Here is a 27,589-nt window from a genome sequence, read left to right on the forward strand (position 1 = left end):
GCCTAATTCGGACTCACAGATTCCTCAGCCAATCCTTTGATGAATATGTCGTGTCTACTTTATCGCATTATGAGCAGCGGCAGTGTGTGTTGGCTCATTTTTCATCAGGCACTTTGGGACTATTTGGTTTTAAAGGGCAGCGGTTTGATTTCAGCTGAGGTGGAGGAGTTGCGGGGTTCAATAAGAAAAGAAACTCTCACCCTGGTCTTTTCCTTGATTGATTTCTCCATCCCTGCTCAGACTGGCTGCTCTGCCAGCCTGCGACTGACCCTTCACCTCCCGCTGACCCGTCACCTGCAGACACCCTCTGCGGCTGCCTTTGATGTGGTGTTTGCTCCTATGTACAGTAGGGGTTAATCACACACCTTGAGTGAGCGACGTGGAATTCCATACAATGGGTCCGCTGGCCTGTGTTGTCTGAGGGCTAAGAGAGGGATTAGAGATTAAAGGGCAGCCAGTGTGTGAGGTAAACAGCAGAGAACAATATTTTACCCACTCCACGTTTAGTCAGCGGATGTTGATGTCAGTCGACTTTCTTTCTACTTGATGTTTGACTGAAAGGCTGGTGGCTGCCAAGACTGTGTATTCTTTCCTTGTTTTCACTTGTCACATGGATTTCTTATTGTTTGACGTAAAATAAGTGGCAAGATGAAGGATATTTTTAAGTATAGGAATACATGTTGCATATGTTACTGTCTTTAATGATGGTTGGCAACGTTACAGCTGCAAGAATTGCCTCATATAAATTTATAGTCAGTGGTTAATGGTAGTAACTTTGACATCTGTCACAATTTCTTTAATATTATTAAAGGAATATGTCACCCATTGAATTAAAATTTGTGTATAAATTATTCACCCTGTGTTGTATTGAGCGTGTGTAGAAAATTTTGTTTTTCTTGCATCCCTCCACGGTGAATGAAGAATCCCAAAATTCTTGATGAACTGGGGTGAAAGGGGACTGCAGCAAAACTCTATCAAAGAATCCCCTTACAAAATCTCACACAACTCGGGCAGTATAATCCCAGTCTCATTTATCCATCGTGTGCTCAGTACTTTGAAAACACCTTCATTTTTAACTAAAACCTTACTATTGAAAAAACTTCCACAAAAAGGCACAAATAAGAAGTACTCCTGGGCACATGCTTTTCAATGTAACATTGATTATCAGGTGTTTTTTTGACCATTTTAGTTCATTTTTAGTAACTCTTGTACTTATTGTAGTCCCATTGTTACTCTAATAGGCACTGGTTTTTGCTTTTGCTCCTTGAAAACACTTCTTATCTTGTATATTTGTATATTTTGACAAATATTTTTTACTCTATTGTTCTAAAACTGGGCCCAATGAGTGACCTTGACCCGGGAACCCACTTGTTGTCTGGTTGTTACTGGTTGTGAATCTGCATTCTCTGGCACAACAATTTCCTTCGGGTTAAACAAACTTCTATTGAACTGAATTGAATTAATTTAAACTCTGCTTGTGCATGCTCATGCTGGCCCATGAGCATTAGACTAGATAAGAGAGACTTGGATTATACTGAATGAGCTGTGTGAGAGTTCGTAAATGGATGTTTTGATATAGTTTTGCTGCTGTTAAACGCGGCCCCCATTTACTCCAGTTCATCAAGAGGTTTCTCCGTTTTTGGATTCTTTGTTCATCATGAAGGAATGTGAGAAAAACAACATTTTCTTCACAGATTCAATGTAACACAAGGTGAGTTATTGATACACAAATTGTCATTTTATGGGTGAAGTATTCCTTTAATATGGTGCATTCAAGGGGAATTGCATGTGTATATTTTTTGGGTTTGTGGTTCTTATGATTTTCTGCCTATAATATTTTCTCTTTTAAATAGACCTGAGCCATAAAATTGAAAGCACATATTGATTTATATAACCAAGATAATGGTTTAATATGGTTGCATATATATTGTATCTATTATATTGTATTTTGTGTATAGACTGATTGACAATTGTTGTTTTTATGTGGCATGCTATGGACCTTTCTCTGTGTCCTTAATAAAGTCATTATTATTATTATTATTTTTATTAATAATAATATTTTGCATTGATTATCTGATGTTTTATTCAAGTAACTGAAAATGAATTCAGAAATAAAATGCAATAAAATATTTTAATCACACACACAAAAAGAAAGTGCTTGACCACAGCTCACCCAGCCAACACACTGATAGTCATCATAAACTCACAGCCTCAATAATATTTTATTCAGTATCATCCAAACACACATGAGGTGTGGTTTGTGTTGAAGCTGCAAAGTTGTTGTGCCTTCTGGTTTCATATGTTTCGAGGCAACCATTGATGGTACCTTTTATCCACATTAGTATTTCATTTAAACCTACCATAACTCAGCCATAACCACCACATGAACGTTCCTGTCTTGGTCTCGGGAAGAGTTTGGGAAAAACAAATTCAACATCATTGATCTTCTGATCTGGGAAGTAACCCAACATGTTTGTAATATTCGTTCAACCTTTTAGCTTTGTTACAAAAACTTGCTCGTGCTGAAAGATGAGTTCTTAAGAACAGAAAACATATTCCCTCGATCGCTGAGCACCGTGCTCAGGAATGGTGCTGTTTAAATGTTAATTGTAACAAGACACTCCCTTAAGAACATGGTCATTCACACGCTAATTGAAACTGAAGTACATGAGTTATGGCGTAAAAATGTCTCATAAAAAACACCATTAATTTTTGTGACAACAGAAAACACACCAAACTTAAACGTCTCTCAGGAAGAAATCTGCTGCTCACAGTGAATGGACAATGAATGCACATCCCCCAAAGGGACTGATTAAAGAAGATTCAGATCTAATCAGTGCTTTTCTTGCGGCAGACCACCAACAGTGAAGGACTCAGTTCCTTTACTTGAGTAGAGCAACAACAAAATGTAAAAGTAATCCATTACAAGTAAAGCCCTGCATTTAGAACTGTACTTAAATACATTTAATGTCAAAGCAGGTTGAAGTGGAGCTAATTCGGATTTATTTTAAAATCTTTTAACCATGGTAACATGTTTTTTAATATGTTACAAGACATACCATGAGCAAAACACTTTTTTTTGTTAAAATGTGGAATATATATTTTTTTGCTGCTGTTACAGGCACTGTGTTCTATTAATTTCTGTACAGAATAAAAATCTATCAGCAGACTCTTGACATTCACTACCTGAGTTATGCCATCCATCACAATGCACACCAAGTCTGCATCGATTTTACTTTGGTATATTATTATTGCACAAATCAATCTGCATTTAAACTATATTACCATGTACACTGATGGATTATACAATTTAAGTTACTTTCAAAAGTCCGGAGTCAATAACTATAACTATCCTATATTTTCCTCTGAGGGGTACAGCAATGTATCAAGTAATGATAGAAATAAAATGGAAATACTCAAGTACAGAATTATATATCAGGAATTGTATCGTCTGGTCCTAAAATAAACTGAACTGAAGTACAATACAAGTCTTGACCCTGACAAGACATGTACTCCTATAGTGACATTAAAAGGGATCTACGCCTATTTTCAGAAGTCATACATGTCATTCCTTTTGTTTAAGACAGTCCAGAAATATTAGTAAACATTAACAACTCTCCCAAAATCCAAAAACTAAGGTGCTAAAACTCAGATTTGTGATGTCATCAAGTATAAAGTCTGGAGCTGCTCCACTGACAGTGAATCTGGAAATATGTTATAGATCAGTGGTTTTCAAACTTTTGTGCCCAAGGCTGCATCAAAGTGCCAAAATCTCAAGGCACACCTGTATTTATATCTGTGCACAATAGCTTCTATAACATGTGCTGTCATAACGACACCTGACATTTCTACTAACATTTTTTTTGTCTTTTCTTTCAGTGGTAGGTCGTCTTCACTGGTGCTTTGTTGTAATTTGCGCCGCACAATAAATCGATCCATACACGCTCAGCGCACACACTAATAATTCCCACACGTGAATGCCGACAAATAGGTTCCCCATGAAGGTTTTTTAGATTCAATTAGATTAAATTAAATGACATCTTTAGAGTGTTTAGAGTTTAGAGTTTGCATCTTTATTATGAAATGGGTGCACACAACATACTGATACAGTCAATTAAAAAATCATTCATAACTTTTTGTATAGGCCCTGTTGAATATTTCAGTAATAATGTGTGCATCACAAAAGAGCCACTGTTATAGATTACACTGAGAATACTCAGGGGAATGTTCTGAGTATGTGGGTAGATTACCAAATTAATCTGGGCACTGACAAAGAAACCAAAATTTTGTAGGTGTACAAAATCGGTCTCTCATTCATTATCTATGGAGCAGCTCCAGACTTTATCCTTGATGACATGACAAGTTCGAGACTTACTTCTCTGGTTTCTGGCTTTTAGAAGAACTGATTAAACTTTCCTCGGCCAGGCAAATAACATATTGCAATTCTTAATTTAGGTGGTGTTCACCTTTAAGGAAGAAACCCAGAATATTTACACGGTGTTACTGTGACAGCGGCACGCTGATGATGAAGCCATCCTTTTTAGTCAAAATACCGCCAGTGCACTTAATAATGTGAGGGTGAATCATGTTATGACAATGTTTACCTTGGACCGCAGCCTTCACATGTTGTGCAATGCAACAGGAAATTCACTGGGGGACAGCAGGGAGTGTGGCTGCATGCAACGTTTTGTCTGTCATTACATTATTCTTTTAGACCACAGCCCCTGAAGAGCAACGTCACTGACTCTGGCAGTCCCACACGGTCTTCTTAATGTGCCTCCAGGAACTACAACAACTCTTTCTCGTTGACATGCAGTGGGTGTGATGATGACGGTGTTTGTTAAAGTAGTGACTCGCCAAATATACAACTTTTGCAAAATTTAGTCATGCGCATTGTCACTTTGATTTGAAGCAACTGTTTTATGTAGACTGTAAAACCCACTTCATGGGATGACACAAGCAACTGTGACGTCTGGCTCCACATCGTCTGATCGGGAGGGGCAACGGGAGGGGCTGTTGAAGACTTGTGGGAGGAGCTGTTGATGACGCTGCACGTGCGACCCACTGGCGGTGGATAAACAGGAAACATCTGATAGCAGGAATTAGCGAGCAGCTAGTAGCAAGAGGGAAACACAAACCTGACAGACACTGTAAAGATGAGCAACTGGGGAGACAAGGAATTGCACGCCCTCCTCGTCCTCGCAAACGAAGAGGCCATTAACCGTCAGATGACGGGGATGGTGAAGAATGGGCCGACTTATGAGAGAATCGCTGAAGGACTGACCAGCCGCGGCTTCCCTCCCACGTCACTGTTTACGTCACACGCTGAGCTACACATTTTGTTACTTGCTCACGCCCCCCATTGCCCTGAAAAAGGTGCATTCTGTATAAACAAAAGTAGGTAGGCAGCATTTTGGCGTACTCCACGATGCTGTTTTTATACTGCCAATGCTGAAAAAAGACTGATTGGGCTTTCCTGCAAATTTGCAACATTCCTGTCTAAAAAGGGCTTGAGTATAAAAAAAATACACCTATACCTGCAGCTGGCTGGGACAATTCGTATTAATGTCTGGAAATGATGAAGTTTTCAAATTGCGATGTGTGTGAAGGGTGTGTTTACAGTTGTCTTTTTGTCATCACTGAGAATCACTCCGTTCTTTCTAAGTAATAAGATGCTGTCATGTAAAATGTGCTTAAAAATAGATGATTCAAAGAATCAGCTTATTCTACGTTGTCGGTAGAGACAGATGATGCGTTCGAGTTGCCACACAGTCAATCTTCCCAGGAAAACTAAGCAACAAGAGTGTCGAAAGACACGAAGCTTCTGGTCTCAAAGGGAATTTCTGATGAGATTTCCTAGAAAAGGTGTCGGTAAGAGTCAGATCCTGCCTGTGAACGGGCCTGGTTGCTCTTTGCTCTATGTGTTCATCTCTCCCTCCCACTGGAATCTGATGACAAACTAGGTTTAACCTCCCAGCTATGAGTAGCTGGGTTCAGCTTCTTATTGCTCCGTGTGGAGGAGTCGCTCGTCTGGTGGGAGATGAATTCTAGTAATGAGTCATGATTCAGGGCAGAAGGAGGTATGGATTTAGGTTCCTTCCAGCATAATGTGATATGAGTCTCAAGCTCACTGTAACAGACAAGGACATATGAATGACTCTGCAAATTAAAATGTGAACAGATTGAGAAACAAAAACTGTGATTTCTTGTTTTCTGCACTATAACTACTTGAAAGCAAAAGTTGCAAACCTTGAGTTCAAGGAAAAGCATTGAGAGCTTCTCCATTCTTTTAAATTTAAACTTGCTTGGGTCATTTTTGGCCACTTGTGGGCAGTGCATTAATCTGTAAACACATCACTGACATATTCTCAGTTTATAAAGATGATTTGCTGAATGTGTTACACATCCAGTAGATGTAGAGCAACATTAGCTTTTATTTTGAATCAGATTTCTGGTCACCTGATAAATGTGAGTCCAATATTCACTGTCCTATTAGCTTCGGACTAACTCCTAAGGGAAATTACCCCTTAGCTTAAATTCTCTATTTTGTTCGCCAGCTAGTTGCTAACTGTGTCTATCTGACATTTGGTGCTCAACAGTCGGCGTACAGTCGGTTTATCGGCGCTTTTTTCCTCTGAAAACACTGCGTAAAACTAAAGAGAACTGCAAAGTTGATGATGACTATCTGTAACTCTCTTTCATATTACACTGTGATTTCGTCCATAGTTAATATAACAACACTCTTACTAGCAGCTCTGTGAGGTCGATGAAAGTGGCTATAGTTGTGCTGTGGCCTTGTGGGTAACCTGTGAGGGTGTGACGTGTGCTTCAGAAGTGTATGGAGAGAACAGCTCTCTCTGGGTGTCGCTGTGAAGACGGCAGGTGGCAAAGAGTGATGATAGTCAGCAGAATGAAGTGTCTAGATGAGCTCAGGGCTGCTGTTAAACCTCATGAGAAGGCCGTGCTCGGTGTTTTGTGGTGAAGACTACAATAAGGTCATTGTTAGTAAACGGCACCTTAACGCCTCGCCATCCTTCCCTCCGCTAGAAGCTAGTTACCAGCTAATAACAAGCCAAGCTAAAAATTAACGTTAATAAGCCAGTGTGTTAAGTTGTCATCGAGAGAGGTAACATAACGCTAAGGCTATTGTGATGCTTAAAAACAGAGTTTTAGGATTTAGCGGCAGCTGAGAGGTCTTTTTTTTTATTTAATTTGGATGGATATCACTCTTGCTAGCCGCTCTGCGAGGCCGTAAAGTGGTGCTAGGAGATATAAACTTCCCATGTTTATAGCGCCCCCTCATGGCCAATGTTCACCAACTTCGGTTCACACCCTCACAGTCACATACTTACTAAGGATCTTAGGTTTGGGTTTGATAACTGTTAATGTGGCAAAGATATGTTACAGTTTGCATTTTCATAGCTAGCTACAAAAATTTGTTCGTCAATAATTCGTACATTTTTTGACCGGGCAAAATTCTTTTGATAACTTTAGATCAGGTCCATCTTGTGAGTCTAGGTGCCAAAAACAACCACTTTTCATGGCACTATCCCACAAACCACAGTGATGGATCGCTAAAAAATAATCCATGTTAGGTGCCTACAAAGCCGCTGGAAACGCAGCAATGACTCACGAAAAAACAACCGATTTTGTTGTTTATTGGTCTTGAACGATTCACTACAATCATCTGCATCTTGGCACATGACAAAGTCTGCTCATATAATACATCACTTTAAAAATGTTGATATGAAACGAGCAAATGTGTCCAACATATTCTTCTGTCAACTGGGCTGTGTGCCAGCATGCATTTGCTAATTAGCACTAAACACTAATCGCAATTTACTTTTTATTTACAATTATGTTTACTCTTATCAAATGCATGGTAGAGTTTGGGTTTTGTGTGTGTGTGTGTGTGAGTGTGTATTTTATTATAATGCTATCAATTAACAGACTCTTGAAGCTTGGTTATGTTGAGGTATCGCAGTCTTTTGTCAAGATTATATTATCGCTGCATGGTAGAGCAGTTTAAGTGCAAATTGTTTTGGGACCTCCGCATTGAATCACTGTTCTGGTAATCTGTAACTGAAGAAAAAATAGGTTGAAATCCCTAAAAGCAGGATTGTTTGCAAGATAATTAGCTGGATTTGTATTGCTCTGACACATGCAGAACCTCTGATATGGCCCTTTAAAGTGTGCTATACATGATCTGTGTCTACTGAGCTCTGGCCAGTAGTTTTCTGGCAAGATCTAAATGACGCTGAGCAGTGCACACTGGTCTAAATATAGTCTCAGGAGGAGATAAAAACTAGTGAAAGCTCAATTATCTCTACTTCAAAGCAGCCAAATCGTCAATACTTCCCCATGACATTTCAAGTTGTGCCAGTTCTTTCATCTCTGCCCATGGTCCTTCAGGGCCAGGCACTTAGATGGAGTCAGGAAGTTATTGGCACTGCTTGGCATACTGTGATGTCGGAGGCAAAACACTGTATAGTATATAGAGACAATCATCTTTGTTGGAGCATTTACTCAGCTAGACCTTGTTTCTGTACTTTATGATCTAACAGGGTCTTTTTATCAGAGGTAACTCTGCTCTCAGCTTCACTGACTCTCTGAATTAATGACTCAGGGCAAGAAGAAATCCTGTTGTATACTGCTGCTGCTGGGGGAAAACCCTGACTATACAAAAACCTAAGCAGCTTTCTCTTATAGTCACCACTTGGTGCCACCAGCTACGCTTTCACATGACAAATCATTCACATTTCCAGCCTCGGCGTTTCCTCCGAAACCATTTCACGGACAAAAGAAACCAAAAAGTGCTGATGTAGCATGAAGGATGGTGTTTTCATAAGTGGTTCGGCGTCTCTGTCACAAAACCTGCCACACACCACTATCCATTATCTTTTCGTGGGACAGGGGAAGTTATCTTGGGGACCTATTGTATGCTTGGTGGAGTTGTGACTGTGTGTTTGTGGCACCTCTACTGTGCATACAGGAGGTGTCGGGAGACCGGGGCTGGAGTCTGGGATCCCAGAGGAAAGTCTTGGCTCCAGGGGGCCTGTCCGCCCCTCTGGCCCTTGCTGGGCTGCTGGGGAAGCCAGGCATGGAGACAGTAGGATGGGGAGGGGGAGGCCAGTGTAGAAGCAAATGAGCAGAAGAGGTGCTAGGCCGGCTCTTGCCCTCTCACTGACAGGATCTGGTCAATGTCCTGCCGCCAAGGGTCGCGGCCCAGCTTACGCACACAAACTTATCTCCAGTGCATCTGCCGGGCCGCCTGCGCAGTCAGGCTGTCTCCATTGCGGGCCACGAGCGTTTTCCTGCTGGGGGTGAGAGGAGGATGGTGGGAGGATAGAGGGAGGAAGGGAGAAGGGTGGGGGAGATGCAGGGGGGAGAGAGGAGCTTGAGGCAGGGAGGAACGGGAGGGGGCTCAATGTGAAACTGCCCCTTCAGAGGCCTGCCAAGTCGCTGAGCTATATGGAAAACACGAGCTGCCTCCAGGGTAACAGGACCACTTCTGAATTTCTACAAACAAAAATAGCTCCAATGTCTGGCTACGACCCTCTGTTCTCTGGCCCTCGTCGCTCTCTGCGTGTCTGTCACATGCAAATTCCCACACAAAGACAAAGCTCATGTTCGAACCTAAACAGCCCTCCAAAACGACTTCATTTACTGTTGAGAAGGGGGGAAAAAGGAACACAGAAATTTAATAATTGTGTGGAGCCGAGCGTATTTATCATTCCTTCTCCTCTGTCGGATGGAGATGACCTCTTGGTGACCAATTGTGTGGACCTCAATCGAGGTCCCTTTGGTGAGCCATTTCATCATTTAAACAGCGCGAGATCCAATTCTCATGACCTAATGCGTTGTAGAATGCCTGAAATCTGCTGCTTGTGTTTTCTCTTCTCTCCCTCAACCCTTTCTCATCAACAGCAACAGGGATCTATAACAGGAAGCTGTTGGGACGAGGTGGTGAGCTTGCAGTCAAGACAGAACTGAAATGTGTGCACTTTGAAACCCTTTAATAACATCAGTAACACATCATTTGCATTTTTTTTTAATCTTTTTTTTTTTTTTTAGCTCTTTTGTCTTTACATGATAGTTTACAGTGTAGATGCAGAGGGGGAACAAAGTGAAAGAGAGGGGTGTGACATGCAAAAGGCAGAATCAATCACTTATATGGTACATGTCTCAACTACTAGGCTACTAGGACACACCATCACTTACATTTTAAAAGGTTGAAAATAACTTTATTACACTTTTTGGAACGTTTAAATCTGCTGGTATTGACTGAAATGCTGCGATCAGGGAACAAGGTGACATCGCCACAGCAAAGTCTGTTGGGGAAAGAAACAACAGATCAGACAGGCATTACACAAAACAGCAGTTTAGGGAGGTGATCTAAACTTTTGTTAGAGCTAAGTAGAAAGTGAGCACACTCCTAATGTTATCAGTCATTGCAAACTATGTGCTTGCAAGACTAGGGCAAGTACAATAAGGCATAGGTCACCGGTGAACCAGGGAGTCAGTCTGTAAACTGCAATGGGCGTTTACAATGGTATAATATAGTATAAGAATTTAACCTTGGTTTTCTTGCCCAAATAATTTTGCTAAACTAGTGTTTTTTGTTTAATTCCCAATCACATCCCGTGACAAGAACATAGGCATTGAACAAGGCTGACAAATACAGCATTATGTTCAATGAAAACATTCAAAAATTCTTGCTTTCTCAAATATCTGTGCACGGAAATTACTGTAAAGATAAAGCAAAGAAACGCTTGTGAATATTGCAAATAAACTATAGTTAAGGTAAAGTTAGGATTACGGAAAGTTGGTGGTTAAGTTATGTGATGCACACTCAAGTGAACTGAACTTTGGATGTAAATTGATGATGATTTTGTTCCTTACCCAGTCCGGCTTCTTGTCAAGCTACAGTTGGAAACCTTAATAAAAGTTATCTTTGCTGAAACTGATAGTAGTGCATGAAACAGATAGTCTGTGAAAAAAAAATCATATTCCTCTGCTTCCTCCTAGTGCTCCTAATGGCATTTGCAAGAATCCACCACGCCTTAAGGAGAACAGCCAATCAGAGCCGAGGAGTTTCTCACACAGCTGTAAATCATGTCACTCTCTGCTCGTGAACTACGGGCTGACTGTTAATCAAGGCAGCGCTGATCAAATTTAAAGTTACAATGTGTAATTTATGTGGTTGTTTATGAGCAAATATCAACTATTGCTTTCATAAATATATATATACTAAAGTGTAATACAATTCACATACAAATGAAAGCTTTCTCATAGGCTTAGAATGATTTCTCTATATATACACAGACAGGGTGCGGTCTGCTGGAGGCTGCACTCTTGCGTCGCCATGTTTGAATACAGTGGCCGAAAGAGATACACGCGCTTCGCCTTTCGCATTTACCTAGAACTTGCCGTCACTGGAGAAGGTGAAGCTCAATCCAGGGCGCTTCTGTGTGAACCTGTTTTGTAGTTTTATGATTCTGTCGCACTTTAAATGGAGGACCACACATATGTTTTGCCCCGTAAGAGGGAAACCACGCCACCAAATAAAAGAAAAAGATCAGATAAGCGAGGACGGAACAAAACGCAAGTGAATATCGGCGTTGCTTATTCCAGGTGGAAAGAACTCCTGTGGAAGAACACTCTGGAGACGCATATATTATAATCGTACCAACCTATATTTGCCGCACTGCGCCGTGACTATCACATAAAATGTGTTATTTTAGCATCACTGTGCTAATGTTTGCTCGTGTTACCAAAACGGCAAACCACTGTTTATTACTGAACAGTACAGGTTGCTGTTGTGTGCTGTTGGCCGTAACTACGCCAAAACAACCAACAAACAAGAACTTAGCTGTAACTCCAACTGTGCACTCCTGCTCTCTCCTCCAGCTCGCTCATACACACACCAGCATGCGCACTCACACAGCTCTCATCCCCGTCACACTCGCACCCCGCCCCCCTACCTATACTCACTCAATCCCAAACATGCCATTAACTCACAGAACACTGACATTATAACAGAACATTTACAGCAGGGTCGCTACAATATCGTAACATGGTTTAGATTCCTAAATAAATATTCACCTCATCACTAGATAGGCCTGCTCCTGAAAAACTTGAAAAACTCGTGGATGATGTCATCTCTGTTGGCGCAAGGCTTTTTGTCCTATGAGGCCACCGTCACTTACCTGACGGGAGGGGTGAGCGAGTGAGCTCGAGTGAGCCCTGCAATCTAGAATCTGACTGCTGATGTCACTGTTACTCGCCTTTTTTACACACTGAGGCTTTAAATCAAGACTCTGTTACTGCATTGTCTATTTATTGTTTGAAATGTTTTCAGCAACATTTTAGTGTAGTGTTTAGCTTTAATATGAGTATGTTTGCTGTGGCCTTTTGCTTGGTTTAGGCTCTACTGTTTTCAGCAAGATAGCCAGGTCACATATTCTCATTTTACAGATTAATACCACGCTAAAATATGTTTCTGGAAACATTCGAGGCAGAAAATAGGCAAGGCAGTAATGCTGCCTACTTCCTACTTCCAAGACACAATTTATAGCTGCATTAGAGACTCCTCCCCTCTGATTGGTTGTTTTCATTCAGCTGCGATAGATTCTTGCAAATGCCATTAGGAGCAGTAGATGGAGGATGAACATTCTGCCTTGTGCACTACTGTCAGGATATGGTGATGGTTTCATTAAATACATCGAAAATGTATTTTTTATAAAGGCTACCAACTACAGCTTTAACAATGTCACTGTGTTTTCAGATCTCAGGATTATTTTAAGTTAAAATTATTATTACCAATAGGAATGATGGACAACACTACAGAAAGAAGATCCAAGTTGGGCTAAAATGAACATTTAAATCAGCAAAGAAAAAAAAACTTTAATTATCATCTCAGAATTGTGTGTGTGTGTGTGTGTGTGTGTGTGTATTTTATAGTTTAAATCGTCCGTATTGCCTCATACAAAAAAAAAAAAACAACCCTCAAAACTGAATTTCTTTTTTTTTTAGCTTCCTGATTCCTTTGATTCCTCTATGGTCTGTGGGTCACTTACCTTTAAGGGTAACGTTTCACATTTAGCCTGTAAAACGGCGAACTATTCCCCCCTATACTAATTCTAAATTCCCAACATGCAATAGATCCTCCAAGTCCTAGATGACAGCACACCCGACACAGACACATGCACACCTATAAACCGTACACGCACAACTCCCCTCATCTGCTACTCATTGGGTGCACTGTTATAGCAGGACATTTAACACACAGGTAAAACCATACGATGGGTGTTTACAAGGCAAAGTTTAGCCATGTGACCTCCAAGGCTAAAACTGCTTGACAGTGACTTAAGGAGGAAGGGAGCAGCAGGGTGAGGGCCAGATTATGGCGTACTGCTCTTCAACCTTTAAACGCTCTTGATGTTAAGACACAAACACCACAGTAAAACAGAGCCAGTGCTCTTTGAGCCGTACTTTTGGGTGGCGAAATGTCTCTGATTTCACTTACACAACTGGGAAGCAAATAGGATGTAACATAAATGAACAAGAGCTGAGTCAACCCTCCAATTTGCACCTCACTTCAGAGAACTTTTTTTAGCCTCACCATGTATTTAGGATGGAGGGTGCAGGGAGAGAAATAAGAAGAAGTGCAAAGGAGAGACGACCTCCTTAATGTACATTCTGTTCTGCTTTGGCTGTGATTCCCAAGGTTGCCTGTCTAGTGTGTGTGTGTGTGTGTGTGTGTGTGTTTGTGTGTGTGTGTGTGTGTGTGTGTGTGTGTGTGTGTGTGTGTGTGTGTGTGTGTGTGTGTTTGTGTGTGAGTGTGTGGTGGTGCCAGGCACAGCGTTTCTTCTGGCTCACACAGTGTTGACCCTGCCCTGTACTCTCCTCCTACTATGGGCGAGGCTTGGTGGTGAAGCACGTAGCAACACTGTGCTAATACTGATATGTGCATACAAAGATAGGCCAACAGACAGACACACACACCTACACACACTGAAAGAATAATGACTGCAGTATTTGCTCATTGCATAAAAACATTCAAGGTTCAGAATCTGCAGAAATGAATTCCGCTTTGTAATGTTTATTTCTCCAATACTGTAGCAAGAAGCTCAGCTGCACTCTGTCAGCATACATACTGCTATTCAGGAACTAGACAATAGCTAGCTGGCTGCCAGTCAAAACAGCGTAGTAGCTTTATTAATAACAAGGTGTAAAAAAAGTCAGCACAGGTCACATTTCACCTCTGCTTTATAGTTATTATGGATTGACTGCTTTAGAAGACGAAAAGAATTCAAATAAAAGTCATTTCTTCCCTTCATCTCACTCCTCCATTAACATCACCCAACACTCTCCACTGCAGATTTTATAAGTGAGACAAATATTCCCATGTGAAATGAATCGCAAGGTATGTGAAGTTGCATTCCTGCAAATGTTTTACCCTGATTTAAGACTTTCTTGCCCAAGTTCAAGCCTTGTCTCAAACCCCTGTGTTCATGTGTGTGAGCCTGCGTCATCCGATCGTATCTTGCCACCAGTCCTCTTTATGTCTCTCACCCACTCGATTCCAAATGAATATAAATGAGTGTTTTCATTGTGAGACACAACGAAAACAGCAAAGTATGTTACCAAAAACACTGGCCAATACTCTTAAAAGGAGGAAAATCGTCTAAAAGAAAACAAAAGTAGGAAATTCTTGCAAGAAAAAAAAAAAAAAAAGGTTGTGGCCAAACTGTTTTTCATGTCTGCATTTGGTGTGCAAACTGCCGAAGGACCAAAGACAGATGAGGAAGAGCATTAAGAGTCAAATGAGACACATGGTTAATAATTAATGTTCACATTGTACTCCGCATGAAATCCTATGAATTTTGTTTCTGGTATTTGGCTGTTAAATTACACAGAGCATCTTACAGTGAGTGCACAGTGAAACAGGCCTACATTCCTAGACCAAAAACATTACACAGTGACTAATAGGAACGAGCGCAAAGGTCAAAGCAACAGGAACAAGTCACTGGATGTGACATGGATTTGTACAAAAGTGGTTCGGATTTCCACGCACAACATTAACAATAGATCCCGTCTTACTATTTTAAAAGGAAATATGAAAAAATAACTGACCTAATGTTCCCAAAAAGTGATTTTGTCATTACTTTGGAATCCTGAAAGATGCCAGGAACATGTCAGAAATATAAAGGAGGTTTTGAATAACTTAAACTCTGCCTGCCCCACGGTCTGACAGAAAGTATGTGCTAATGTGTTTATAGCGTCGGACGATACTGCTGAGCATTTACAATTCATACATGCGGAGATGTGTATGACTAGATCATATCTGTGGATTATTTTGCATTCAGTCATGTTGGACAATCATGATGTGAGTATCAGCGAGCTAACTGCTAACTTAATTTACAAGTTGTCAGATTTAAGGCAGATGTCACAGTCTTCTTCAGGATCTCTCTGCGATCTGAAGGTTGTCTCTGTGTAAATCTCTCAGTTCAGGACCTGAGCTGACCCTCTGAGTTAGCCTTTGTTTGGCAGACGCCTTGGCCCCCTTTAATCTTGTGAAGAGATAAATCCTCTGATGGACCTGGCCTGACTCAGTTGAAAGTGCTGCCCAGCCATCTCCATAGATCAACATAATACGGCATGTTTGATGTTGGGGGGCTGTGGCACGCGGGTGGGCTCCTTCTCCACGACCTGTAACAGAGTCATCAATCCCAGGCCACAACTGCAGACCCCACCACCTCTCCACGCCTCCTGTCCCCTCCTCCTCCTCCTCCCCCTCTAACTGTGGACCCCACCAAACCCAGCCCTGCCCTCTTGACCACAGAGCACGAACACTCAACCAGGATAAGCGTATCTGTGTGAGTCAGGCACAAACAGGCAGAGTCTGGGCTGGCAAGCGTCTGATACGCAGACACATCCTTGTTCAATGTAAGCGCCACTTTTAAAGGAATAGTTCAACAGTTTTGGACATGAGGTCATTCACCTTTTTGCAGAGCGGCCACATCCACACTGATATGTTTTTTGGTTTAAAACTATTGCTATGTTAATGCCTAGCATCCTCACTATCTCGGCATATTAAAACCCCTAAAACAGAGACGTTTGAAAAAGCTGCTGATCCCATTTTAGTTTGAAAACAGGATTTGCGTTTTAGTCTGAATGTGCAGGAACTGGGTCTCATTAGTCAAGCCGAAACAATACGGCTACATACCTTTTGTGAGTTCATCCTTCTTGTGTGGATACTGTTGCCATGTCTTTCTCTGGAACTGGATAATGCTCCTGGCACCGCTCTGATACGTCACCATATTTGTTTTGCAGCAACTCACAATCTATATTTTCCACCGCCGTGACCACCTCATGCTCATGTGTTACTTTCAGTACCAGTTCCACCTCATTGTCGAATTGAAATCTTTGGTCTTAGTTTTCCTCTGTAGTGTTCCCTGTAACTGAGCAACCGATCACAGAGTCAACACTCTGCTTCCTATTTACACCAGCATGCCGTGTGTATGTGAATGGTCATGTGATGTGTATTTTCAGGCATGTTAGCATAGATGGTGATTAATTCTGAAACTGTGCCAAAATGCTTGTGTGTATGGACATTAGAGAGTTAGTTACCTGGCAACTTCACTGATGATAACACTCCAGAAAGTCATTGTTCCCAACCAAGAAACAGTCCGTCACATAACCTCCTGTAAAACCACAATGTGTTGTTTAAGACCTTTCAAATAAAATGAGATATAATGTGTAAATAAGTGAGCTTTAGAGGAGGTTGATTGTGTTACCTTTTGACAGAGCCAGGCTCGCTGTTTTCCCGTTTCCTGCTTCTGTGCTAAGCTAAGCTAACCTGTGTCAATCTTCTCATGTGACTCCCGACAAAGGAGCAACTACGTGTCCCAAAGGTTTCTGCAAACCAATACATTTGTACATTTCATATGTATCATATCAACATGTCGAATTAATGCTGGATAACGTGACGAAGACGAAAAACAGAGCTGTCTGTTTCGTAGGAAGACATCAGCGGCATCTCCAGCTGTAATTGGGCCACCACAACAGAGTATTTCAAGCCAAAACATGGTCATTTCCCTAACCATAACCAAATGGTTTCGTGCCTAAATATAACCACATGTTAACTGCAGCACAGTTGAAACACAAAGAAGCGTAAAATGTCAACATATCCACTAAATAATGTGTACAAATGTTACACACGCGTAGCTTGCAGAAACATACAGTGTCAACATTTATTCTGGCGATTGGGCCGCCTCAGAGACTGACTCATCAGCGCTCCCTGGACAGAATAGAAACACGTTTTTCTTCATCTGTTTGTCACTGGATTCATTACCCACAATCTCCCCTCCTATGAAAGTGAATGGTCCTTTCCACTTTCCAGTACATCACAGGGCTGTATAAGTGTCATCCGAAAGCCTGTGATTAAACTGAGGTGAACTTCAGGGAGCTCCTCTGATTCCTCTGATAAGACCCTGGTCCCATTAAGACGAGCCGTCCCTGTGTGAGAGCTCAGCGCTGGCCTCACACACTCGCTCTTATCTAAATCCTTCATCAACACACACCTAATCTAACCACGGCTGCTAATGCTGATAGATTTGATTCTCCCTTGGGGAATATGGGAGAATTCAGTGTCAGAAATCAAACAATAGCAAACCATTTCATTACTACGCTGCAGGGAGGATACTGTAGTGTGCTGTGCAGTGCATTTGTGTGGTATAGCTCTGTTTCTTGGGTGCAGTAGGAGCTAAGGCACTCTATAGGTGATGCTGTCACGCTTTCCTGGCCCTGTGATGTGTCATGCATGTAAAGAGTGTGTCCCAGCAAGACCAACTAAGGCAAGCAGCGACATTAGCACCCCTGAAATAGCCTGGCAGGCATTTTAATTGCTTTACCCTGCAATGGCTCAAAATGTTATTGGTGCAAAAAAACAAAGAGGTGAAACCTTTCCCAGGCGCACGATAACCAGAGACGCTAATCGTACGTCACTGACAGGGAGTTTCTCCAAGTGAGAGCTATATTCCATGATTTTGTCAGAACAGTTAATTCCTGGACGACTATATTTTATTTTCCTATTGTTGTCCCTGATCTTTGCCCTTTTCCTTCCACATTCTGTCCTCTCACCTTAATCCCATTTTTCTTTCAAACCTTCTCCTTCCATTATTAGAGCCACAATCATTGCACTTCTGTACAATGCTGTATCCATTAAGAGACTACAGTATTGTGTTTCTAGCTCCTAGGGCAGTGCGTGGAAATTTATGATGCATGTTGGCATGTTTGTCTTTAATCATTGTGAAAGTAATAGCAGAGTCATGTGCACGAAGCCTCACAATGAGGTGCTGAAGTACTTCATGAGTAGGAAACTTCACACAAACACAGGAAGCTCAGAGTTTCTCGCCGAGGGCAGGAGTCTTTGCTGCGGCGCTGCAGGGACTGATGGGCTGCTCAGATTAACTGGGGCCTAAGAACCTGCAGTTCCTACACATTATTGTGGCTGTCTGCAAAATCAGAGCACACATCTGCAGGGTATGGTGTTGCTAACCCAAGCCAAATGGTAAATGTAAGTATACTGTATATAGCATTCTGGTTTGAAACGTTGGCGACACTTTCCCGGTGCAAAAAACCTCTTTTACGTGTTTATTAGTGACACAAGTAACTGGCCCTAAAGATTCATCATCAGTAGAGCTGTGTCTGTATCATAACCATAACCTTGGGGAATGACTGACAATACTCATTAAACAGTCAATATCGTCAGTGCCTCTAACCTGTGTCATATATGGTGCTTTAGCAATAAAACACACTGCCAGGGCTTTCAAGGTGTGTACACTATTACTATGATGTACATCCACCCAGGGGCTTTATGAGCAGCAGTTACTATGAGCTCCTTTGTGCAATGCAGAATGTTGGAAACATGCAGCAACGTGCAGATTTGAGGTCCAACAGAGACCTCTAGTGTTCAAGAAGTGCTATGTTGTCTCTACAAAGCACAATGACATACCAACAATGTCTATTTTTTTAAGATTTAATCTGATTTAGACTAATCTAACATGTTTTGTCTAGACAAGGACAGGATTAATGGAGCTGTGGCTCGGAGAATCGCCGAGCTTTGCTTATAATTTCTGTATCAAATCTGCAGCGTGTAGGTTTGGCAGCAACTGTCCCATGATACAGGAATTTAATTTCTTTATACACATGCTGTATACGATCAGACATGGTTTAAGTGATTTAAGTGAACCTTACAGTTGTAGCAGTGTCTTATTGTCCTCACATTAACTATTAGACATTTCTGCAGCCATCATACCTGTTAAAAACTAGGGCTGCATGATATGAAGGAAACACATATATGATATGCAACAACATAAATATTGTAATTATTGTGACAAATAAACGTATTAAAGTGTACTAAGTTCTTGACTCAGACTTGCACAGAACCTGTGTTTGTGCCACATCATCTCTTCAGCGTCAAAAATATTGTTGATGGCATGATATTTTTTAGGCACCAGTTCCTCTTTGTCATTTGCACTGACTAACCATGCAGAGTAGTATGGCAGTCTAATGAACCTCCTTTCACATGCTGCAGATTCTGACCAATCAGATGAAGCCTACTGGTGAGGGCTCTGTGTGATTGGCCAGAGAGTTAACAGCACAGGGCATCAGACAAAATAGCTGCTACTGACAGATATGGTGCGAAGTCTTATCGCGCAAGTTGAAGTTGCAGCTCTATTAAAAAACAATGTAATGAAAAGAAATAAAAGACTACAACAGTAGATTGATGAAAGTGCTGCACTTTGGCAGCTACAGCTTTTGTCCTTGGAGGGTGAAATTTGGCACGGAGGTAAAGTGTGTATCTGTGTATCTGTGTTTATGCCTGCTGGCTTATAGGGTGTGGGGGGCAGTGGGAGTGGAAGACACATACATACAAACATACACATACACACATACCATTTTGCCATGTCCCTTTTCATGAACCGGTTGTCGTGGTTACAGGGTTAAGGTAGTTACAACGGGCCCAGTGCACACTGTCATGACAGGCCCTAAGGCACACTAGTTACTAGTTACGCACCTAAACTAGCTACCATATATTCTCATCGTCAAATGATTTAATTTTAATTTAATTTAATTTATTTATTTTTTTAATTAATTTTATATGCTTTATTAATCCCCCTGAGGGGGAATTCAATTTTTTCACTCTTTTGTCATTAACACACAGGTCCGAAAGACACACACATGCACAAACAGGACTTATACATGCACAAAGTGGAGAGATGTCAGAGTGAGGGGGTCAGGGGTCAGGTGAACTGGCACCTCTCCAGCTACCAGTCCATGCTCACGCTTATTGTAATAATAATAATAATAATAATAACAATAATAATTATAGCATTCAGGGAATGTTCCCTGGTGGTTCCCTGAAGGTTGTCTACATTAGTTAAATGTATTAAAATAATTTAAAATAGATAAATACATAATAATAATAATAATAATAATAATAATAATAACAACAACAACATTCAGGGAATGTTCCCTGGTGGTTCCCTGAAGGGTGTCTACATTATTCAAATGTATTAAAAAAAAATAATTTAAAAATAACTAAATACATGAAAAATAAATAAATAATAACATTCAGGGAATGTTCCCTGGTGGTTGATTAGAATAAAAGAATAAAAAAATAAATTAAAAAAACTTGAGAGAACCTTCAGTGAATGATCCCTAAAGGTTGTCTAAATGTTATTCAAATGTATTTTTAAAGAATATTAATAATAATAATAATAATAATAATAATAATAAAATCGTCAAGAGAACATTCAGGGAATGTTTCCTGGTGGTTCCCTGAAGGCTTATTTAAATGTATTAAAAAAAATTAAATAAATAAATACATAAAACAACAACAACAACAACAACAACAACAATAATAATAATAATAATAATAATAACAATAACATAACATTCAGGGAATGTTCCCTGGTTGTCCCCTGAAGGTTGTCTACATTATTTAAATGTATTTAAAAAAATAATTTAAAAATAAATAAATACATAAAACAACAACAACAACAACAACAACAACTTAATAATAATAATAATAATAATAATAATAACATAACATTCAGGGAATGTTCCCTGGTTGTCCCCTGAAGGTTGTCTACATTATTTAAATGTATTTAAAAAATAATTTAAAAATAAATAAATACATAAAACAACAACAACAACAACAACAACAACAACAATAATAATAATAACATAACATTCAGGGAATGTTCCCTGGTGGTTGATTAGAATAAAAAAATTTTTTAAAATGAATTAAAAAAAAGAGAACCTTCAGTGAATGATCCCTAAAGGTTGTCTATATGTTATTTAGATGTATTTAAAAATAAAAATAATGAATTAAATTAAATAATTAATAACCTTTAGGGAACATTCCCTAAAGACTCTGAAAGCATCTGAAAGGTATTTAATAACCAATAAATCATGAAACGTTGCTCAAACCGATCAGTATTTGCTGTGTGTCCGTGCATGAGCTGCTGTGGTTGTCACCCAAAATCCACTAGATGGCACATTCATCTGGGTTATGGCAAAAAAAGAAGAAGAAGAAAAAAAAGGCAACATAGGCAATGCATATCAAGCAGACAGATGGCGCAATTGCTGCAGAGATGCTGACTTGTACAGTTTAGAAAATGATCTATTTTCTGAAAACAAACAGAGCCAGGCTCATTGTGTCAGCGCCCATTGATCACCGCGCACACAGCTGCTCCCTGTGCGCACTGAGCAGGCAGCACGCAGCTCAGGTGAAATGTAGTCATGCAGAAGGCTGCAAAGTTTCCTCAGCATCATCTAAAACATGTCTCCTCGGGGATGTGTTTTATAAATTGTTATTAAAAAACATGAAATATTGTTTAGGGGCTGATAGAGTGCAGGTCAGACTGTTTGAGACACACCGGGCTCAGTTTATGTAATGTTGGCATACCCTGTCAGAGACGCGAGTGGAGGCATCAGCAGTCAGGAAAAGAAAAAAACCTACATGTATTCCTGACAGCCCATTGGTCCAAATTTTCCCTGTGCTGCCACAATACTGCACACACGTGACCAGCCTGTTTTCACCCAGTTAAACGCATGTACTTAAAAGACAGGCCACTACCATTCACCAACACAAGCACGATTAACACAATATTAATGTCACTGAGGTAAGATCGCTGCTGCGGGGACTCGGATCACTGGAAGCGGACCATGGCGGCTGCCACGAGCAGCAACACATCCACAGCCACGCTACAGATCAAGCACTCCAGTATCGAGCATACGCGGAAACGAATAGACCCGAGGAGGAGGCAAGCGGCGTTGTCTTTTCTCAGCAACATTTCTCTGGATGGACGACCCGTGCAAGACGACGCAGACAACCAGCACGAGGAGGATGAGTCGCTTGAAGCCAGGACTAGACACAGCCTGGTTTCTCCGGAGCGCTCGGCGTACGGAGCTGCTGGCGCCGCCGGAGCTGCAGCTGCTGCGGCTGCGGCGGCGGCGGCGGCGACCACGGCCGCCCAGGCGCTCGCTTTTGCAAACCAGGCTCTCCTTAACAGCAGTCGGGCCAGTTTTGGGACGGGTCCCGCGGCTGCCCCGGCGGGTGCAGACACAGAGGGCGACGCTTTCGTGCCCTCCACGTTCAGCTCGCCGTTCTCCGCGGTCCCAGCGTCGGCTCGGGGGAGGCTGCAGACGTACACTCAGGGAATCCTTCCTGCCTCCTACTCCAGGCAAACCTCCCAGAACTACAGCCTGGAGGGCGGACAGATAGCCAACTCTGCGATAGAGCTGCAGAGATCAAGGTAACTGTGTGAGCTGTGTGGTGTGTGGGAACATGCAGTACAGTGTGACTGGTGTAACCTCAAGGTGCAGGCTCGTGTCTGCAGGATCTGCACTGTCAGGCCGTTGAACTGTACATTGATGTCATCATAGTAGACAAACAAACTAATCAGATCAGCAGAGATGCACAGTAGCATGCACATTTGGTAATTTAGTCACCAGTGCTGCAGACAGCTGTCATGATCTCATGTGTTTACAAAATAATATCCATAAGAACACACTGACAGATCTTGTATTGCAGTTTTTACCAGCCTGCAGATGATTTCATTTGTCAAGTTTCAGTAGATCAGCAGGTTTCCCTGTGCGCTTCACAATTTGGCACATCAGATATTAGCTGTAAAACATGATGAACAGCTTTTATTATGAACTCCCAGTGCCTGAAGTGTTTGTGTTTTCCTCACAACCACACTAACCAGAGCCCTGAATGAATGAGCTCTGCACGAAGAGTTTTGCAGGTTTTCACAGTCAGCTGCTTTGGAAAGGTGCACAGTCTGTCTGGATGCAACACCATAGCAGCAGGATAAAGTTCAGGTGTTTGTTTATTTACTGCGTACAGGTGATTGTGACTCACTGATCTGCACAGGGACAGATAGTGCACTATGATCACAGATCCAGCAGCTGTAACCTAGTTTCCCCAGAGAGGAGACTCAGCAGTTTCTTTCTTCCTTACTTGTGCACATGCTCTCATGTTCATTGTCAAATTCACTAGACCTCAAATTATTTTTAGCAAATGGCATTCGAAAAACCTGTCCCACACCTGCTGTCTGCTTCTCCTCAGCGTGATGTAAACATCCTGTAACCCTACACCACTGTTCAACTACATAAACAACAGGGGCTAGCAGCTCCATGTGGATGTCTTTTATTTGTCCTCTCTGTCTTCACACTGAAGGCACAGGGCGAGTTTGGAGGGCCTGACCCTCGCGGCAGGACAGCTGTCAGTAACAGTCGTCTCTCGTGGTTCTCTCGCTGTCAGAACCTGCTGTCTAATCCTCTCCTCTCTGCTTTCCATTCAGAGCCCCACTCTTACCCAAATTCTCTCCTCCCTCTGGTGTCTCTGCCAGACTTCTCAGGAAGCTCTGCTTCATGGTGAAACACTCAATAAGCATTTAGTTCCCCTTCCTGACCTCATGGAAATTGCGCTGCCAAACTAACAGCTTCCGAAAGTCTTAATCTGTTCTTTTTGATAGTGAAAGAAGTGCATTATAAGAAGTTATATAAGACCCAAGACACACCATTAATCATTCAGAAATGCATTCTGTATTTTTTCTGAGAAACCACTTACAGTGTGCAGACACTCAACAAGTACAGGGATTAAACAAAACATCAGAAACCCCTCACAGTGACGAACAGTCCATTACAACACCCTTTACTGCAGCTTTGAATTAAACAGTTAAAGCGACCCACAGGCCTAAAATACAGTTAACATTAGCTGACAGAACAATCTCCCCATGAAGTCCATTTAGTAGCTCCATTTTCTAGACTTTTAGATCCTATCACACAGTCTTCCTCAATAGATGGAATTGGAAATGTTTCAGTTTCCATTTTCCTGAGCACTTTAAAGACCTCCTGTTCATGTTGGCTTTAAAGTCAAGACTCAAAGTTCACTCTTGACTTTGGAAACAGCAGTTGACAGAGCGGTCTCACCACAGGGCCCTTTCTTCGCTGCTCTGGAGCGTCAGCGTTTGAGCCAGCATGGTCGAGGAGTACTTAAAATACTCAGAGAAGTGGAAATTCAAAAATCTACAACTGGGCACACTCACAGGACCGATAACTTCTGCATTTTTCAACCTGGACCCTCATTTTTAGGTGTTTGTGTCCGAGTGACTCATGGGAACAACAATTTTTGAAATTGGTCCAGTATTGAGTGAGAGCCTGCAATGTAATGACTTGGGGCATGTTCGCACCATCAATGTACGTCCTTTAAAAGTGCTTGTTTTTGCCACTGACAGGCTCAGATTATTATTCCAAGTGTCTGACAGCATTATGAAGAGGATCCCGACAGAGATAGACCTTTTTGTTAAAGATGAACATCCATTTTGTTTAACCAGAAACAGCCCTGAAATCACTATCGCCACAGCCAGCAGACTCCATTTAAAAAAACCCCAGTAATTTTAGAATGTATGCAGCCAGCATGTTTTCACATCTAACAGGGTGAGTTAAGGGATAGTGCACCCAAAAATGAAAATTCAGCCATTATCTACTCACCCATATGCCGAGGGAGGCTCAGGTGAAGTTTTAGAGTCTTCACATCCCTTGCAGAGATCCACAGGGAGAGTGGGTAGCAACACAACTCCACCTAATGGAGGCTGACAGCACCCCAGATTCAAACATCCAAAAACACATAATTGAAACCACAAAATATCTCCATACTGCTCGTCCGTAGTGATCCAAGTGTCCTGAAGCCCCGACATAAAAAGTTGTTTGGAAAAACACACATGCACACGTCAGCGCTGTGCCCAGAGAGGCAGTTAGAGCTGCAGGCTACAATGAGGCTAAAAACAGAGTTCAAATGACGTTTTTCCAAACAACTTTTTATGTCGGGGCTTCAGGTCACTTGGTCACAGGTCACAGTATGGAAATATTTTGTGGTTTCAGTTTTGTGTTTTTGGACGTTTGAATCTGGGGCGCCGTCAGCCTCCATTAGGTGGAGCTGTGTTGCTACCCACTCTCCCTTTGGATCTCTGCAAGTGATGTGAGGACTCTAAAACTTCACCTGAGCCTCCTTCGGCATATGGGTGAGTAGATAATGGCTGAATTTAAGCACAGTTGATGATTGTTAGAACAGTGGGAAGACGAAGCAATATGACTTTTGTAAGTTTTACTTTGTTTCCGTTGACTTCTAATGAAGTGTGTTTTACGATGATGAAATTACTGTTTATTTAAATGGCTGGTGGCTTTGACGATAGCGAATTCAGGGCTGTTTCTGGTTAAAGAAAAAGGATCTAACTCTTTAAGAAAAAGGTCTATCTCTGTAGGGATCCTTTTCATATCGCTGTTGATCATTTGAGCCTGTCAGTGGCAAATACAAGCACTTCAGTGGATGTACATTGATGGTGCAAACATGCCCCAAGTGATTACATTACAGCATATTTCGCAGCTACCAAAAGAAGCCAAACTTCTCATGTGTTAATCACAAATATATTTAAATCTTAATTTTCAGTAACTTGTGCTACAGACACATTTCAGTTGGTACCAAAAAACGTATTAAGGTTTAACACCGAGCCTTAGCCACAGTGTTGCATCGCATCACTACACAGCCATTCTGTTGCTCCGTCAGTAAACAGTCTGAAGTTGTTAAACCCCGACTGTACCCTGCTTTTGGAATTTGCTTGGAGGACGTCCACACAAAATTAATTCTAATGTTGAGAAGTAAGCAACCTGTTGATGGAGCGCGGCCATATTCCACCGGCGCGCAGACAGACGAGCGCTCTGCACAGTGCCTGGTTTGTTTTCTGAGGGCAGCTGGTGGAAACGTGTCCAGAGGTCCCTGGCTGGGAGAGGCAGGATGCCCAGGCTTTCTGAGAAGCAGCCTGGCTCTCAGCTCTGTATTTTCTGTGCCTTACTTCCTCTCCCAGGGGCATCAGAGACACACTCTCCCCTCAGACTTTTGGCCTTCAGTGCTGCTCCCATTCAGGAAGTCGCAGAGCCTCTGATGTGCTGCCAAAATAGACTTTCTGAGGCCAAAGCTGATTTCGAGCATATCCTCATCAGAGTCTAATGCATGAAAATGATGGATGATTTCATATTCAGCTTTCCCTCCACTCCTCAGCCTTCATCCATCATGAATCAGCACGGCAAGAGCTGCAGCTTTAAATATAGCATACCTATTACCATCTGGCTTTGTCTGCCTTAGGTGTCGAGCTATTTTCATTTCATCCTTTCCCCCCTAAAACACACCCAGGTCTTCTGTCTAACTTCCTCTTTTAGTTACATTCCCATCACCAGTAGGTAGTGCAGACTCATGCAGTACTTTAACAAGATTGTTTTTAGCATGAGGCAGCAGAGACTGTGGCTGGAAAACAAGCAGCACAAGCCATTATAATGGTCCTGTGGAGTTTTCTGCGAATGGGTCACATACTTCTGGTTATGAGGTTGATTGTTGTTCGCTGAGATCATGGTTGGCATAATCACAGGATTATATAAGAATGCTTCATTTTCCTTCTCAGTGTCTGAACTGTCAACAAAGCCTCAGAAAGGCCCTTAAGATTTGACTGAGACCCGCTTCAAGTATAGCACTGAGTAACAAGGGTCAGCATGTGTTTTCCTTCACACAATGACAAATTGGACCCCGGAGTTAAATTTCCACATCATGGCTTGTTCGGTTTCTCACCCTGAACAGCTAACAGAACAATTTTATTTGTGTTTCTGTTTCGCTAACTTTCTTTTTTGCCTATTTGTTTTTCAAATCTGCTGATACACACCATTTGTACTCAGCGTGTTTGAGGATCAGACAGGCTGAACTGCTCTGACTGATTTTTTTTTTTTTTTTTATCAGAATAATCACATTACCGTTCGCCTGAGCTGTATTTGTGTCAAGAAACCCACCACATTACATTTATTTCCACTCAGTGACTCTCAAAATACAAAACAGAAGACTCTGTCCTGTGGCAAACTGCCAGCAGGATGTACGTGACAAACTGTTTAAGCTCCACAACTAAATAGTCCACTTGAGTTTTATAGCTTCATTGCCTGGCATCATGCTAGACAGGATTATCAATAG

At 41.6% G+C, this 27,589-nt stretch overlaps 1 protein-coding gene across 2 annotated transcripts in view; it reads left to right on the plus strand.

The window, feature by feature from the left end:
• The first annotated feature begins 22,093 nt into the window (after positions 1–22,093).
• Positions 22,094–27,589, plus strand: part of cables1 (Cdk5 and Abl enzyme substrate 1) — a 29,344-nt gene continuing 23,848 nt past the window's right edge. Inside the window, exon 1 of one of the 2 annotated variants that reach the window (XM_049598521.1) lies at positions 22,094–22,832. In XM_049598521.1, coding sequence (XP_049454478.1) covers positions 22,243–22,832 — 590 coding nt within the window. In that variant the 5' untranslated portion in view covers positions 22,094–22,242. The remainder of the gene's footprint in view (positions 22,833–27,589) is intronic. The other variant, XM_049598522.1, reaches the window with a different exon arrangement.

This window comes from Epinephelus fuscoguttatus, linkage group LG15 (assembly GCF_011397635.1).
Source record: "Epinephelus fuscoguttatus linkage group LG15, E.fuscoguttatus.final_Chr_v1".
Taxonomy (NCBI): Eukaryota; Metazoa; Chordata; class Actinopteri; order Perciformes; family Serranidae; genus Epinephelus; species Epinephelus fuscoguttatus.